This window comes from Cygnus olor, chromosome 14 (genome assembly GCF_009769625.2).
Source record: "Cygnus olor isolate bCygOlo1 chromosome 14, bCygOlo1.pri.v2, whole genome shotgun sequence".
Lineage (NCBI taxonomy): Eukaryota > Metazoa > Chordata > Aves > Anseriformes > Anatidae > Cygnus > Cygnus olor.
This window is the reverse complement of record NC_049182.1, coordinates 11,099,447-11,116,084: the sequence shown is the minus strand read 5'-3', so window position 1 is coordinate 11,116,084 and position 16,638 is coordinate 11,099,447. Positions and strand designations below refer to the sequence as shown.

Below are 16,638 nucleotides of genomic sequence, written 5' to 3'. Positions count from 1 at the left end.
CTTTAAACAGAAATTCTGTGAAACTCTGTGAAAGAGTGAAGAATGATGGGGGGGAGGCTTTAAAACTTTCTATTTGATTTGAGACAATATTGGGGGGATAGAGAGGGCTGCATTTACTCTCACTATCTTGTGTGCTTTTTGTGTGATTAAGCAAAAGAAATGCTCTTTCAGCAGGTGAATCTCCAATTCCATCAGTTTCCTCAGGATCGTCTTCGCCCCTTTCAGCTGCTTCTGCACCTTCTAACTTGGGCCAGCCAAAAACGGGTAACACAAATCAAGATCGAAAGGTACCCCCTCCCATTGGGACAGAAAGACTTGCTAGAATTCGACAGGGAGGATCTGTCACGCCTACACCCTTAGGAACCAACTTTACAGCTCCCGTTGGTCATAGCGGTATTTGGTCGTTTGGAGTTAACAGTGTATCTGGTAAGTCCACTATGTGCAGTCTGGGGTAGCCTGAATAAACTTGTGGAGCCTTTTGGAAATACTACGTTTCAAAAAGAAGTTGGATAGGGAAAGTGGGAGGAGGAATAAAGTTCCACAGCCTGATCAACTTCCATGTAGTATATCCTAAAAGGAAAACTGGTATCAAAGTGGTGTGTTTTTTTTCAAAGAAATCATCAATGAAAGTGTGGCTTTCACTCCTAATATAGGTGATTCTCACACAGTCTAGATTCTCTCTGAGTACAATTGTTAAACCCTGAAAACAGTTTAAAAATGTTATATTAGGTGTATTGAACGATACGGAATTTTAAAAATAAACAACTTTACCTATTAAGGGAATCCATCTCCAAGTCTGACCTTTGGCCTGAAAGGACAAGAGCCTTCCTCCAAGTTTCTACTTGCTACCCATTAACGCTTTAAAGTATGAGCTGTGGTGCAGCTGATACATCCAGAAATGCATAGTTGTGGATGATGATTTTACATTGATCTCCTCGTGGCTCTTAACGAGGATGGGATAACTTCTGTTCTAGGCAGTCCCACTTTAAAAAGAGTGACTTTGAAACAGCTGAAGTCTTGCATTCAGTTTCCAGATAGCATGGGATTGTTGTGGGAAGGAGGAGCTGCATCATTTGAGTTGTAGATTGTTTCTATTTGTAAGCTAAAGACAAATGCATAATGGCCCTGTATTTGTTACATTTTTCAGTAATGCCCTAGATATTTCCTTTAACTTCAGTTTCTCACTCTTACCGTGTTGGAAAACAAACAAACAAACAAGAAAACTCATGTATGCTCACAGACAATGTTCGGAAGTTTATTGAATGTTGATGGTTCTACTGTGGACACCTGAAATTTGAAGTTACTAAAAGTCTCCATAACCTCCATGCTTGTCTGGAGAACCAAGATGAATGTGCACTCAGATGGCCTGTGTCCGGTGCTTCCAACCTTCCCTGGTCTTAATGGACTCTCTTCTTTCCCTTTTTTTTGTCCCTATCAAAAAGTGTAACTTTTTGTGTTCCTATGATAATGGACAGGTACACGACAAAGGAAATGGAACAGCCTTACCTGGTGTGCTTTCTGCAGCTTCCCTGTGAGAGGCCATGACACTACTGATAAGACCTGTGTGTTTGCTTTGTTTGTAATGTGTCAATAGTCTAAAAATTGCAGGTATCTTCCTACTACGTGTAGGCTGCGGGAATTCTGCCTTTGCTCAGAGTAGAGCCCTAAAATATTCTGCAACTATGTGTTTTCTGGGAGCCTTTGGATTTGTGGGGATGTGTGCAGCTGTATACACCAACGTTCTAGAGAATCTTCAATCGATCGTAATTGTCTATTTTCAATCTCTTCCTTTCCAGAAGGCTTGTCAGGTTGGTCTCAGCCTGTAATGGGAAATCATCCAATGCATCAGCAATTGTCAGATCCAGGCACCTTTTCTCAGCATCAGCCAATGGAGAGAGATGATTCTGGAATAGTGGCACCCTCAAACATTTTCCACCAACCTATGCCAAATAGTTTTGTGGATTTTTCTAAAGTAAGTCACAGAGGGCTGGGTTTTGGCTATTAAACGACCAAATAATTTATTTGCTGGAGCTATTTGGGCAGTATAAGACTAACAGACAGGGTTCACACTACTTTTCTGAAAACAACTGTGTTCGGTTTGGAAAATCACTTATCTGTTCAGGTGTTTGTTTCACTGTGCTAGTAGACATGAGGCGTCTGTAGCACTTATGTTGAGACATTTGCACTGGAGTGGTATGTTCTGTTTTGCCTATTTTGCCTACACAGTATGTCTGTCTTCTACCATTTCTCAGTGTACCTAGTTCTGAACCTCCTTTCATTCTAGTACTGATTTTTCTGGCTAGAAAAGATACACAAACCTAGAGGTGCACTTAAACAAAAACAGAATTTGTGTATTGCAAATGTTCCCTTGTTTAGGCACTAGATGCCTCTATCATTCTTCAGTTTCCTTTCTTGGAGACTCAGTCACTTGGAAATGGTATCTGAAGGCTTGTTCAGCTCTTGAGGCTGTTTAAACATACTAATCATGCCTGTGAATGCCACAAGCCTTTCTTAAGGAAGTGGCAGCCTGAGAGAACCATTCACGAGCCTGCAGGTTGTTGTTGGCATTGGAAAGTATCTCAAAGCAAACCAACATTGCCAAGCCATCATCAGCTCAGCCTCCACTGGAGGAATGTCCGGGGCATGTGCTTTTTTGGATCTTCCGAATTGTAGAGCAGCAGTCATCTAAACACAGGAAAGAAGTCTTGTAATTGCAAAATCTGCTCTTTAACTTCCTCTTTCTGAACTGGATGAATATTTTAGATGGCTGTTAAGTAATTTATAGAAAATGTTCAACTTGGATGGAGTCTTGCAGTCTCAAGCTGCCTGAGGGCTTTGCTGTAGCAGCCCTCTAGCTGCGACACTGTGTGCAGCAAGATTATCATGTGTTGCAGAGGTGAGAAGAGGGAACTCTGAGATCACTTTGTGCAACTGCTGTGTCCTGCTTTTGGGGTAATCTGAAAGCATTTTGCAGAGGTTGCCACCTTTTTAATTCACTGTGAGATGTAATTCCAGAAAAATGGATACATTGTCTTGAATCTCAAGCTCTGAAGGTTCTTTGTATTGCAAACTCTACCTAGGTGTGCAGTGATGCCCCTTTCCCTTACAGTGCTAATACTTACCAATATGTGAATGTTAAATAGGGATTCGAACCATCTCTGCCATTTTGGAAAACATGGTTTATGCTTGTGCATAATCCTTTGCAAAAGAAGTCTGACTAAATGTTGATTTTTTTTTTGTAGTACTGCTTTCTGCATTGCTTTTAAAATACTACAAATCGGATGTGGTGCATTTTTTCATTTTCAACATTTCCTAGTGTTGTCCTTGCCTCTATCTTAGGCCAGCATTTCAGAGGCAGATGTGATCTCTGAAGTGTTTGGTTGTTCTATGACAAAAGCTGAAAGGTAGTACACTGCAGAAGCAAGAGAAAGATGACCACAGTCGTCATCTCTAACCAGTAACTGTTCTCTGATGGTGCTCTTTTTTTTTTTTTCCATTTCTAGGGCCTACCAATTTCCATGTATGGTGGCACTCTAATACCGTCACACCCTCAGCTAGCAGATGGTCCAGGAGGCCCACTCTTTAACGGGCTTCATACTCCAGATCCGGCCTGGAATCCCATGATCAAAGTAGTCCAAAATTCAACAGAATGTACTGATGCTCAGCAGGTAGTTTGATTGCGTTTTTCCACCTTTGCTTCTGTGGGGCTTTGTACAGTGGTGTGCTTTTTGTTTTTCTTGATTATTTTTTTTTTAGCTAGGTGACTTTTTCCAGTCCTTTGATATTAGAATTGAGATTGTGCATGATTTTTCACCCGTAGTGTGTGTTTACAAATACATATAGCACTATCCATGCCACAGCTTTCAGGTAAAACGGCCAGAATTTTCAAAAAAGCTCAACAAGGTAACAGACTTTGTTGGAAGTGGTAGGGTTTACATCCATACTTGTTATCTTGCAGGTTGTTGGTCAAAACCTGGCCAGAGATGAAGACAGCTCCTGTTCTTTGGCAGTTGGGTTGTATTTTAGGGGGAAGCCTTAAGCATGCCCTCTAGTGGTTAAATTCTATTAAAGGAAACTTTATTTGTTTTCATAATAGCCTTGTCTTTTTATTTCTTGCTGTAGATTTGGCCTGGCACCTGGGCACCTCACATTGGAAACATGCATCTCAAGTACGTCAACTGATTTAAGGGGGTCTATCCTTTTTTAGCCTTGTTTGGGAAACCTTATGATCTTGAAGAACCTTGGGGATTTTTTTTAATGTGCCTAACTAAGCAATTTTCTGTGGGCTGTAACAATGAAAACTTGATTGCTCGTTGTATAAGAACAAATTGATTTACTTATACAACTGATTCTGTTCTCCGGTTAGTTTAGCCATTCTGAACTTAAAAATCAGATGAAACTAATGCTGGCTAATGCTGGCTGAATGCTACTTGCAGGAGAGAACTAGATGATTTCAAACTTCTAGGGTGGTAAATACATGTATAATTGTTTACATAAAAGAAAAGCTGGGTAAATTTCATGTCGTATAGTGGCTCCACTTTATGTAGCCTGTATTAATGTGAAATATTTACCTGAATATTCAATAAAAGGCAAACAGTATTTATAGGTTGTGTGTGAGAATTTTGGAAGAAGATATATGTGGTTATCATTGGTAGCTGCCACGACCAGTGGTGCATCCTTTCAGAGTCACATCATTAGCACGTGGGGGAAGGGAGGGGGGAGTGTTTCCATGTACAGCCATCTGTGATACGAACTCCGCTGGGTTCTTCCCCCTGCCAGTCATGGTGACTGTTTGTATGTTTGTTTGTTTTTGTGAACATCTTGTATATCTTTCTTTTCTGGGTTAGTTCTGTTTCTTGTAGTGCTCTTTTTCCAGGTGGGTTGCCTGAGACACTCAGGTATTGTTCAGTGGCTGACTTGACACCTTGGCAACCAATGGTGTCTTAATTTGCAGAAGGTAAATCAGTAGCTTATAGATGAATGCAGGGCTTGGCTTCTTCACCCGACTCTGTGACTAACTGCTCAGAAGCAGATACTAGGAAAGCAGAGACCACTTGCTACCAGAGAAAAATGTAATTAATTAATTTAAAGCTTCTTATAACCCTTTAAATCTGGTAAGAGCTTCTCAAGTCTCTTCCATAAGAAAGAAGGGGACTTTTGCGTACTACTTAAGGTGAACCGTCCTTCTCCACCCAGACTGATTCCAGTGTTGGCCTGCACTTGGAAGTTTTCCACTTCCTGCATTCAGACTATGCTTATTTCTGATTTTGATCAGTGGTGATGCAGTAACTACACTGAATATTTGGTCCATTTCTCAAGCAGGTAACTACAGTGCACAAACCGTCCAATGTAATGGACCACTTTTGATGGTCTCTTAGACCAGAGAACAGATGGAGACGACTTTGCCTTCCTTCTTCCTCCTCCTGACCATTCCTTACATGCAACAGCAGTTTCCCCAGGAAAAGCATGAGGAAAGAGCACCCAAAAGAGAGGATCAGTGATAATTTGCATGGAGTAAACTCTTGAAATAATGTAATGGTGTGTGTTCTGTCCCAGTTACTCCTGAGTGTTCAGGAGTACTGAAAATATGAAGTGCACAAGTAGTATCTGAGTACAATAGGCAAATAAACCTCAGAAACAATACTGGATGTGTTCAGATGTTCTACCTAGTGCTCAAGAAGGAAACGCAAAAACAAAAAATTTGGTTTTACTGCTACCCTGACAATGCAAATGCCAAAGGAGAACCACTTGTGTTAACACTAATTGTATTAAAAGCAAATGGTGAAGGAAAAAAATGGCAGTCTAGTAAAGGAGCTTTCGTGCTTGCTTAGGCATCTGTTCTTGGGGATCCGTGGGTGAGTTGTTGCAGCTGTGGCCCTGTGGATGGCACTCTGCCTAGCAGCGTGTGTACAGGAACGAGTTGTCCTCAGTTTTGCATTAGAGAAGAGTCCTGGAGCTCTGCTGTAGGCATTGTGTTAGCTCCTAAACCAGCTTTGTGAAGCACATGTGAGAACTGGGCTGTGTCAGTGCCAGGTGTGGGGCTGAGGCTGTTGCAAGCCTGTGTGCTGCTGGGGTGAGGAGGCCGGGGTGGCCAGGGCCCTGCCACACTTGCGTTTGGGTCCGCTGCCCCTCGAGGCTCCATGGCGTGGTGGGCAGTGCTACCTCCTCGTGCCCCATCCTGGGTGGCTGCAGCTTCCCTGCTCCTGATGGCTGCAGCTCTACTCCAGCTGGCATCCTCTGCTGCGCTACATCAGGCTGTGTGTGCAGGGGCTGTGCTGGGAGAGCTGAACTTCCATCGAGTGAAGAGTGGTGGCCTCAGCCGCCACATCCCTGCCTGCTCCATGCAGCCCCGAGCTGGTGCCTGCCTGCCCTTTTCTGCTCCTGGGCAGCCCTGGCTGTGCCTCTCTGCCTCACTCCTGGTGGTGCGGGCACCTCCCTGCCCAGGGACACTGCAGCAATCCCCCAGGTCCTGGCATCTGGCAGGCCTCCCCTCTGTAGCTGGAGTGGCAAAGGGAACCTGAAGTTTTGTGTAAAGACTGCAGAAGCTGTAGCCACTGCAGAGGCCATCGTTGCTCTCCTACAACCCACGGGAGCAGGCAGAGGCTGTGCCTGGCATCTGAGGGCTGCATTGCTGGGGAATGGGCTCCCGGCAGCACTGCTGCAGTTGCTGGGGACAGTTCTGCTCCCAGGCTGGGATAGGCTGCACCCTGGCTCCCGGATGGAGAAGCGTCCAGGTGCAATGGCTGAAGTGCAGCAGGCACCTTAGGGCTGGACTTGGAGCCACCCGGTGCTGTGGCTGGCCAGTACTGCGTGGGCTGCCCCAGGGAAACGTGTGGTTTCCACACCCGTGCCCCTGCTGTGCACTGTGCCTTGCAAGGCTCTGGGAGGCCCAGGAGGAAGGAACTGTGGTGGAAGCAGCTGCTGGGCAGGATGGCGTTCAGTCTGTAGGAAGTCTCACCGTCGTTCCAAACGCAGCCGTGGCTCCCACCATGGCCAAGCGCTGCGTTCCACCCCTGCTCTAGGCTCAGGCCCAGGCTGTGCTTCTCAGGGAAGGGGGCTGCCAGGGGAAAGCAGTGCCTGACAGCCCCCTGCTTTTGGCAGGTACCCACATCATCTACGTCCGCAAGTTCCTGCTGGAGTGCAAGAATTCGCCCGCGGCCAGGACTCTTCCCTGCTGCCTGCCCCAGATCCCCGGTGTCACCTCCCTGGCCCCGTGCAGCCTCGTCAAGCTGGGGGAGCTCAAGGAGCAGAATGAGAGTGAAGAAGCCATGCCAGGTGAGCAGCCCAGGCAGCACGGCCCCTGCCTAAGCAGGCGCTAGGGTCCCGCTGCCTGGGGTGTGGGGCTCTCACCTGGCCACGAGGGGAGATCCCGTCTCAACCCTGAGCTCAGGCTGGCCCCGTTCCAGCCGTTTGCATGTTTCCTTTGCGGCAGCCCTATCCTAATGCTAGCCTTGTATACCTCCCTACCCCTGCAGATCAAGACCAGTGTGAGATGGACATCTGACTTTCCAGCTTCCGCTCTCTGGGCCGTGGCTGGGCCTGTTCCTGGGCCTCGTGGAGGTGCTGGCACCGTGACCAGCTGGCTGCAGTCCTCTCTGATGCTGGGGATGGATATGACACCTCAGGCTCTAGCACAACTGGCTGGTGCAGCTGCCTAGGAGCTCATGCTTGATTAATAAACACCCTGAAATCCCTGTGTGGAAATGATGAATCTCTCTACGCTGGGGCTCAGCTGGGTCCTCAGAGCCCTGGGGAAGGCAGCTTGGAGGAGGTGATCAGTGCCAGGTAACCTTTCAGGTTGCAGAAGTATTTTCCCTCCTGCAGTGAGATCCTGCATGTTAGTAGAGGACCCTAGGGTTATGCCCAGCATTGCCTGGACCTGCACTGAGGCCAGTACTGCACCTGGAAGTACAGGCTCATGCCGGGGCCCAGCTGGATCTTCTCCCACGTTTGGGATGCCATGTGTCCCCCCCACTGCCCTAGCTTAGCTGTGGTTGGGGCAGCTGCTGAGACCTGTGAGCAGGGGGTGGAGCAGTGCATATGGGGCTGTATGGGGTCACTAACAGCCAGAACTTACATGGCTTGGTGGGCCTGGGCCAAGTATCGTGATGCTTCTGCCCCCTACCTGAGGCTGCCTGGATCGAGGCTGCCAGAATCTGAGCCATGCTACGATGATGGTGACAACACGGCCTGTAGCTGTGGCATGAACCGAAGTTCTGTGGTAGCCGAGAGCCTACTGCACCAAAGTTCCAGAGCAGGTCGTGATCAGGGGCAGATTCGTGCTATTTATTAACATGTAGTGAATTGCCACTGAAATGTTGCAGTGAGTAAAATCCCCCTTAGGAGAGCGCTGAGAGCCAGGAGGGTTGCCCCTTCTGGGAGTTCTTTCTGCTGGCACCTGGAGGCAGAGGCTGCCCTGCTTGCGGTCTGCAGCTCCGCGCTTGGCTTCAGGAAGCCTCCTGGTCAGGCTCGGCCTCAGTGCTGTCATCCCTCGGTGCAGCCGGTTCCACGGCAGGCAGTTTCCTTGTCTCAGCTATCAGGCGCTTGACGCCTACCAGCCACTGGCTCACCTCATTCACATGGTCCACCATGAGGGAGCGGTGGATTTCATCTGCTGCGTCCCAGTGGCATTGCTGGAGCTCTGCCAAGAAAGGGGAAGCCGTCAGCAGCTCTGGGTCAGCGTTCCCATGGCCCAGTGTTGGTTTGTGTGCAATACCCGCCCCCCCCTCACCTTGCACCAGGAGGCTCATCCTCTTCTTCACGGGGGCCGACAGCTTCCCCTGAGACCATGCCTCTCCGAGCACTGTCAGACGCCGCCCAATGTCATCACACACTTGTTTCTGGAAGCACCAAGATGAACCCTGGAGGGGACCTGCCTCTGGGAGGGCTGCCCAGGCAGGGGTGGCTCTCCTCTCCCCAGAGACATCCTGGGTCTCCAGTGGGCTGCCACACTTCCATGTTTCCCTCCACAGGACAGCAGCGCTGTCTTGTTTGAGCAGCCATGCCTCGTGGGGCTAGGAGGCAGAGGAGCAAGCGCCAACGGCCTCACCTGCATCGTGGGCCGACAGTTGGCAAGGGTCTCCCTCAGAGGGCCAAGGACAGCATCTGCTGGCACATCGCCGCCCTCAGAGCTCTCCTCTGCAGCCGGCCTGGCACTCTCTGTCCTCAGGGCAAGGTTAACAGGCCCAAGCGGGGGTGGCCCCAGCAGTTTGGGGGGCAGTGCTGCGGATGCAGCAGGGGCATTGTCCGGAGGAGCACCTGGGGAGGACACGTGCCAGCGTGAAGCCCTGTCAGCGGCATGCCCTCAGCCCAGACAGTAGAGGCACCAGCCAGGGGCAGGGAAATGCAGTGTTGCCACCCCCATAAAACATGCTGAAGGGGAAAGCGGATCTTAGCCCACCACCACCTCCTGGCTCCATTGCCCCCCTGGCTGCACAGGACGGGCACTCGGTTGTTCCCCTGTGCTTGGAACAGTTGTGCCAGCGCTGCCTGGCCCAAGGGGCTGCAGCGAGAGCGGGCACCAGCGGTTCTGCTCTCCAGCAGAGCCAGCCCGTGCTGCTCACGGGGCAGGGGGACGCAGGACGCGCTGCCTGGGCCGGGCCTGGTCCCACCGGCCCGAAACGCGGAGTGCCACGGCTCCATCCCCGGGCGGTCCCCTGGGGCAGCCTTGCGGGCAGGGCGGCTGCGGGAGCTGGGCGGGTGCTGACCTGGGAGGGCTCCCGGGGCGGGCACCCGGCGAGTGAGCGGGGCTCGCCTGGGGCCCGCGCCCTGCGCCTGCAGCCCGTAGGAGAACTGGGGAGGGTCGTTCCAGCCGCGCTCCTTGTTCCCTGCGGGGGCAAAGGCCACGGTGAGAGGCTGCCGCTCGGCCTGGCGCCGGCCCGCCCGCGCACACAGCCCCGGGTCCCGGCCCGGCCACGACGCCGCCCCGCGCCCCGCTCTCCCCGCTCCCAGCCGCCCCCAGCCCCCCGGAATCGCGTGTCCCGTCCCCCCCCCCCCCCGTCCCGCAGCCCCTCACCCGGCTTCACGTAGAGCTCCGCCATCCCGCCCCGTCACCGCGCCGCGCCCCGGTGCCCTCCCGCGGGGCGGAGGCGGCCGGGGCAGGGAGCCGCGGGGCGGCGCAAGGCGGAGCCGGCAGCTGCGTGGCGGTGCTTTATTGGGGGCGGCGCGGCGCTGGGGGGGGCGGGGGGCCGGGCCCGCAACCCGCGCGGAGCCCCGGCCCCGGCCCCCGCAGCCGGGGGGGGGTTCCGACGGCGGGGTCCTCGCCGGCGGCCGCGCTCCGGCCGAGCCGAGCCCCGGGCTCGCCCCGCTAGGGCAGGTGCAGCAGGGAGTGCTTCTGGCGGAAGGCCTCCAGGAAGGAGAAGACGCCGCGCTTGCGAGGCCCGGGCCCCGCAGCCCCGCCGCTGCCCCCGCTCGCCTTCGGTACCTCCCCGGCGAACGGCCCGCCCGGGGCGTCCCCGGCCGCCGCCCGCCGCCCCTCCGCGGGTGCGCGCTTCGGCCTCGCCCCCGGCGCGGCGGCCACCAGGCACTTCTGGTACTGCACCTGCAGGGACACGGGGGGCACGGCGTGACGGCCGCCTGGCACCAGGGTCGGACACGCAGCTCCGCGGGGTGACGCCCGGCAAGGCATGTCGGCACCCTCCTGACCCCACCACCCTGCCAGGGGTGGGCATTGCGCCCAGGCGTCCGGCCTTGCCCCCCCCCCCCCCCCCAACTCCCCTGCAAGGCGGGGGGGGGCTGCCCCGAACCCCCTGCCAGGAACCCAGCTATGTCCGGGCTCGGACCAGGTGAACGCGTGGTGCGGGCTGGGAAGCAGCGTGGGGGCGCCCCGGGTCCCGCTCACCATGCAAGCTGCCTGCACCGCCTCCGAGATGGTGCCAGCATCGGGCTCACACCAGAATGCTGTGCACTGAAAGTGCTGTCCCGTGTCCACGATGAGCGCAAAGGTGTGTGCATCCCTGCCCACCCCGAGGAAGGTCACATATCGCACCTGGCACTCCCAGATGTGGGTCCTCTCTTCCTCCTGCTGGGATAGGACAGGCTGATCCGTCACACACCAAACCCACAGGCAACCCTGCACTCCTCGGCGCCCGCAGCCAGATCTCCTCCCCTTGGGGGCTTGGCTGCTGTGGGCCAGACCCTCCCCACTGGGTTGCTTCTTCCTACCCTGGGTGCCTGCTTCAGCTGCATCACCCCAGGGCCCCCTCCCCTTCCCTCCCTGGTCCCACCTGTGCAGGGTGCACCCGCATGGCTGTGTCGGACACGCTGATGAGGGAGGGCGTCCAGCACTCCCGCCCAGGGCCTCTCGTCAGCTTCTCGATGGCCTCATTCAGTACGTCCATCCCTGGCAGGAGAGAAGCCTGGCTGTCGGTCCCTGCCCCGGCAAGGTGGCTGCTGGAGCTGGCAGCGGCGTGCTGGGTGCCCCGCAGGTAGTGGCCCCCTGCGCTGGGGCACGGTTGGCCACCCGTGGGACTCGCTCGGTCTCCCCACAAGTGGGCGTTTCTCAGGCATCCCTCAGCTGCTGCAGGGCCAGCAGCACTTACCCATGGCCCTGGGTACAGGCAGGCTGCCGATGTACAGTGCTTCATACTTCTGGATCGACTGTCTCACGGCATCCAGGATATCCACTGCCAAGAAGGGAGAGTTGTATGGGATCCCTGGCTCCCCCCACCAACTCCCAGGGTCCATCCCAAGGCCCACAGGGATGCATCAAGACAGGCCACGACGTTCTGTCTGCTGGGCATCCCGTGGCCCTGATGGTCTTCGTGCTGGGGGTAGCAGCCCAGCAGCACCTGGGGACCTTGGGCACGGGGAGAGTAACACAACCCCTGCAGTGCACTGGCAGGGGCCCGGGAGCTGCAGCCAGGCCCTGTGCCCACGAGGTGGTACCTTGCAATGGCAGGTCGTTAGTGGAGATGGGTTCCAGCGTGATGGCGTGTGGCAGCCTGCTGCTCGCTACTGCTCGCTCGGCCACGATCTGCAAGAGACAGAGTGCACGGGGTCCCGCACGCTAAGGGGCAACCTGATGGCTCGTGTGGACACCCAGACACCCTTTGCTAGTGGAGGGTAAGCAGAGCTCTGCATGGGGAAACTGAGGCTCACAATGGCAGAGGCAGGGCTCCCGTGCCTCCCCTCACCCCCAAGACCCCAGGGCCACCCTAAAGCACACCCCCGTGAGCACCAGGGCCATGAGAGGGCTCAGGCCACCCATGCCTGCAGGCCCTATTATCCCACCTTGGAGCACATTTTGTGCAAGGCCTTGGCGATGCCCTTGGCAGGTACGTTGCAGTGGAAGACGTGACACTTGAGCACACAGGTATCCTTGTCACTGGCCACAAACGCAAAGTCCCTGCAAGGCCATGAGCAAATGAGTGAGGTCCCAGTAGAGGCAGCCTGCTTCGCTGCCCCTAGCCCTACACCAAGTTACCTGTCCCTGCACGTCGCAACAGGAGGGGAGAAAGGAGAGCGGATAGGTTACTGCCTGGGTTCCTTCGCCCCAAACGGGCAGAGCCACAGCACGCCCACGTGTTCTGCCCCTGCCTCCAGCACCTGCCATTGTTGCAGCCAACACCCCAGACACGGATGTTGAGGATGGGCTGGCAATGGATGAGGCTGTGGTCGAGGGGGTCTACCAGGCTCATGGTGTCCTTCTTCAGGATCATCACCAGGTCCTGGCCCTGCAGAGAGTCAGGGGCACCCTCAGCTTGGCAGCAGGCCTGGGCATCCCCAGCACACATCCCATGTGTAGGGACAGCCACATCCATTCAGCCTACTTGCCCCCTCCTACCCCCTGGCATGACCCCAAATGCGGGGACATCCCCACAGCCTGTCCCCCACAGGCCTCTCCGGTACCATTCCGATGTGTGGGGACAGCCCACTCAGGCACCCCTTGTCACTGTCCCCTTGTGTACAGACAGTCCTGTCAATCCCACCTGCCCCACGCTCAGGCCAGCAGCACGGACGCTGTACGTGGTCAGAGGTGGCTCTGCCACTGGCACAGGTCCCTGGGCTCCCCACTCCCTTTGTGTGAGGACAGCCAGCTCCAGCAGCACTGGTCCCTGGGCACAGAGGGGATAGGTACCGTGACTGAGCACCATCCCAGGCTCTCACCTCACCCCAGTTGTCTGCAGAGCCCTGGCCCTGGCACTTGCTGTTGGAGAGCTGCTGGATGCAGTTGTTGACAGCGATGCTGCTCTTGCCAGGTGCCAGGTCCTCCTCAGGGATCTCGACCCAGCCCAGTGAACGTACAGCGAAGCACTGAGCAGAAAGACATCTGGGGCTTGAATGACAGGCCAGCACAGCCCCTGTCTCATGCCCCTCACCGTGCCGATATGGCCACCCCTGCCCTTGCTTCCATCTCTGTGCCTGCCAGCTGCTAACCGCACACTGCTCTGCCAGCCCCAGCACACGATACTGCAGCGAACCCTCTGCGTGGGCTGAGCTGGGTGCAGGAATCTTCTGGCACGCCAGGAAGCCCCCCTGATGCAGTACCTTTGAGCTGGGCTCCGTGCTGTGCTGGAAGTCGTCTCTGTGCCAGGGCAGTGAGGTCCTGCAAAGGGACAGGGTGGTGAGGGGAAAGCGCCCGCTCAGTATTCCTGACTCTGGGCACGAATGTCCAGAGAAGTGCCAGAGAAGAATGCCCTGGCACCAAGAGACCCCCACACCACCAGCTGGGTGCTATCCCACGAAGGTGCTCAGCTTGAGCCTGCTGGCTCCAATCTGTGCGGCTGTTCTGGGGGAATACACCAGGGACCAGCACCCACTGGTGGTCATGGGACAACAGTACCCCTGAGTACCACAAGCCGGCAGAGCACACAGGCAGCCCTACCTCCTGGAGAGCGAAGCCATGGGGCTGGGAATGGGCCTGGTTTTTGTTGGGTGCTTCACGACGGAGGCCTGGCAGTCCTGAGAAAGAAGACGAAAGGGATGAGGGCAGCAAGAGGGGTTGTCAGGAGAGTACGTCTGCAGAGGCACCAGGTAGGAGGCCTCCCTTCCAGGACAGCAGTCTCAGTTCACAGGCAGCCTGAGAAGAACCAGGATGGGGTCAACATGGGCCCTCCTGAAGTCCTTCAAGGGGCTTAACCCTCGCCAGGAATGGGTTGAGCAGGACTTTGGGGTGACAGCGAGAGTCCTGCTCCAAGGGGAGGCAGGACAAGGTACCCGGAAGGTCCTTCAGCAACCCACCCCCCAAATGGCAGGCTTCTGCCAGGTGGTGGGAACCAACACTCCCCTCCCACATCCCCTACCATGTCCTGGAGCGTCTCCTCTCCATCAGCCTTCAGGCACCCTCCTGGGCTCGTGGTATGTGCAGGGTGCTGCCACTGTGTTGTGCCAGTGGGCACGTGCCAGTAGTAGGTGCCCAGAGTGTCATGGATTTTCCTCCAGCCTGGGGGGAGGTCTGTGTCCATCTCCAGGCTCTGATCACTCCAGAGGTTGTCTGTGCAGAGAGAGTGTGAAGCAAGGGGAAAGCTCCCACAGCTGCTCCCAGCTGCAGGGAGCCTTGAGAAGCAAGCAGCTTTGGCCAGCAGGGAAAGGGTCATGCAGCTGCCTCTAGGGCGCAATGTGCTGCCCCAGAACACAGCCGAGCACAGGGTTTGGGAGAGGAGTGCTGACCAGGAAGGTTTACAGAGATGCCAGAGAGGCTGCAGTAGCAGCAGACCCCAAGGCACCAAAATCAGTGCAGGCAGTTGCCTCCCTGACATCTGGAGGAACGGGGTGACCCCCACCATGAGCACAGAGAGCTTGGGCAGCCTGAAAGCCTTGCCAGGGAAGTTACCATGCTGAGGTGCCCAGGCAGGGCACAAGACCGCCAGCCCTGAGATCCCCCTGCTAGCACTCAGTTCCCAGCTCTTTGCCAACACTCCAGGATGCCTGAGGCCGGCTTCCTCCCAGCTGTGCTGGGGAGAGGCGAAGACCCTCTTCCCTGCACCTCAAGCTCTGAAGAGATTAAGAAAATGAGCCCGTGGTACAGATAAATAACGAGATCTGCTCCTGGGCATGCAGCTAAAAATACACAGAGGTCATCGTGCCCCTTGTGGGTGCTTATCCCCGGGAGCCGTGCTACTGGGAGGGACGGGCTGAGTGTAACCACATCGCTGACCGCGGTCCAGCCGCCACCAGCGGGGCCGCGGTCACCGCTCCGACTCCTGCACCCCGCTGGACTCCACACCGGGGCCCAGCCCCAGCACAGCCACCGCCTCCTGCCCCACGTCTGCTCTCGGGGTTCTGGCTGCGGACCCAGGATCTGCCCCCCCACCTCTTTCTGCACCCCCCCATCTCGCTGTGCCCTGCCCACGTCCTTCCTTAGGGCACCGGGGAGGGCAGCAGAAGGAAGACAATGGCGTAGAGCGTGGAAGGGCTGGGACCAGCAGCTCCTGCAGCAGCTGGGCCCGGCGGAGGGGCTGCCAGGAGCCCGGCGCCCCTTGCCTGAGCTCAGCCCCGCGGGGGGGGGGGGGGGGGGCGAGGACGATCGTGGCCCCCGACCCTCACCCAGGCGGCCCGGCCCCGGCTGCGGGCCCCGTCCCGGTCCCCCCCCCGGCCCCCCGCCGCCCCTGCCCGCCCCCGGCTGACCGTCGCAGTTGACGAGGATGATGGCCAGCATGTAGTCCTTGCCCAGCATGGCCCCGGCTGCCGGGCCCCGGCTGCGGCAGGGGGCGGAGGGGCCGGGCCGGAGCGGAGCGGAGCGGGGGCAGCGCCGGGGGCCTGCGGCTGCCGGGGGCCGGAGCGCGAGGAAGGGGCCCGGAGGTACCGGGGCGGGCGGCGGGAGGGCGGCGTTTGGGGGGTGGGAGGGGACGTGCGGGCGTCTGGGCGTGGAAAGGGCGCTGGATGCGGCTGGGGGGTGGGATTGGGTGCGGGGGGGGGGGGGCGGTAGGGAACGCGAGGGAGGGATTGCGGTGCGGGAAGGGGGCGTTCGGGGGGGGGGGGGTGGCTGAGTGTGGGGCAGGGGTCCTGAGCGGATTGGGGGTGTGCTTGTGTGGAAGGTTTTCAGGTGCAGGGAAGGGGATGTTTGGGTGTGGAAAGGGTATTTAGGATGTAGGGGCAGGAAAGGAGGGTTTGGGGTGTGTTAGTGGGTTCAGATCAGCTCTGTTCCACTCCATATGCCCTCGGGTTAGTTCTTTTCGCTCCACATGCCATAAGGTTTTTTCCATTCCCTTGCCTTTCACGCAGATCGCCCCTTTTCCATTCCATCCACGCTTATTCTACATTAATTCTCTCTCACGCATGCTCAGATCCTCTCCATTTAGGGGGAAATCAGAGGATTCGCACATGTCTAAAGACAACTGCCTGTGGTCCAATCTCTTCCAGACAGTAATGAAGACACCTGACTGTGGGTGCCAGTCGTGTTCCTGCTTTCATGAAACGTGCAGAGCTCTGCATTTCCAATTTGAGACTTCTGTTTTCCATGCTGTCCTGAGCTGACAGTCTTAGCTCAGTACCTGGGGACAGAAGCTCTGGATGCATTTGTTGTACATCTCGATTTCACAGAATCATAGAACGTCTCGGGTTGGAAGGGACCTTAAAGATCATCTGACTCCAAATCCACCATGGGCATGGGTGCCACCAACTGGACCAGGTTGGCCAAGGCCCTATCCAGCTTGGCCTCAAACACCTCCAGGGATGGGGCATCCACAACTTCTCTTG

General features: G+C 56.0%; 3 protein-coding genes across 7 annotated transcripts in view; 1 reads left to right on the top strand and 2 right to left on the bottom strand.

Annotated features, from left to right (window-relative positions):
- LOC121077618 (ankyrin repeat and KH domain-containing protein 1-like) overlaps positions 1-7,694 on the top strand; it is a 119,608-nt gene extending 111,914 nt beyond the window's left edge. Inside the window, 6 exon segments of the mRNA XM_040572954.1 lie at positions 172-426; positions 1,797-1,972; positions 3,504-3,668; positions 4,123-4,169; positions 7,102-7,275; positions 7,476-7,694. Coding sequence (XP_040428888.1) covers positions 172-426; positions 1,797-1,972; positions 3,504-3,668; positions 4,123-4,169; positions 7,102-7,255 — 797 coding nt within the window. The 3' untranslated portion in view covers positions 7,256-7,275; positions 7,476-7,694.
- A 571-nt stretch (positions 7,695-8,265) lies between these two features.
- On the bottom strand, positions 8,266-10,163 carry SRA1 (steroid receptor RNA activator 1). 2 transcript variants are annotated; one of them, XM_040572959.1, is made up of 5 exons: positions 10,016-10,163; positions 9,708-9,827; positions 9,050-9,258; positions 8,732-8,840; positions 8,266-8,659 (listed from the first exon to the last, which is right to left on the bottom strand). In XM_040572959.1, the coding sequence occupies exons 1-5, from the start codon at positions 10,038-10,040 to the stop codon at positions 8,448-8,450; spliced, it is 675 nt and encodes a 224-aa protein (XP_040428893.1). In that variant the 5' UTR covers positions 10,041-10,163; the 3' UTR covers positions 8,266-8,447. The 2 variants fall into 2 exon arrangements, with proteins under 2 accessions (XP_040428893.1, XP_040428894.1); XM_040572960.1 differs by having other exon boundaries at positions 8,266-8,641.
- A 53-nt stretch (positions 10,164-10,216) lies between these two features.
- APBB3 (amyloid beta precursor protein binding family B member 3) lies at positions 10,217-15,748 on the bottom strand. Of its 4 annotated transcripts, none has more exons than XM_040572955.1 (13): positions 15,568-15,748; positions 14,244-14,434; positions 13,826-13,902; positions 13,489-13,546; positions 13,108-13,254; positions 12,547-12,674; positions 12,425-12,430; positions 12,232-12,346; positions 11,887-11,974; positions 11,541-11,624; positions 11,226-11,341; positions 10,841-11,023; positions 10,217-10,540 (listed from the first exon to the last, which is right to left on the bottom strand). In XM_040572955.1, exons 1-13 carry the CDS (start codon positions 15,614-15,616, stop codon positions 10,307-10,309), a joined length of 1,476 nt encoding a protein of 491 aa, XP_040428889.1. In that variant the 5' UTR covers positions 15,617-15,748; the 3' UTR covers positions 10,217-10,306. The 4 variants fall into 4 exon arrangements, with proteins under 4 accessions (XP_040428889.1, XP_040428891.1, XP_040428890.1 ...); XM_040572957.1 differs by having other exon boundaries at positions 10,988-11,023; XM_040572956.1 differs by having other exon boundaries at positions 10,841-11,020.
- Positions 15,749-16,638: the final 890 nt, after the last annotated feature.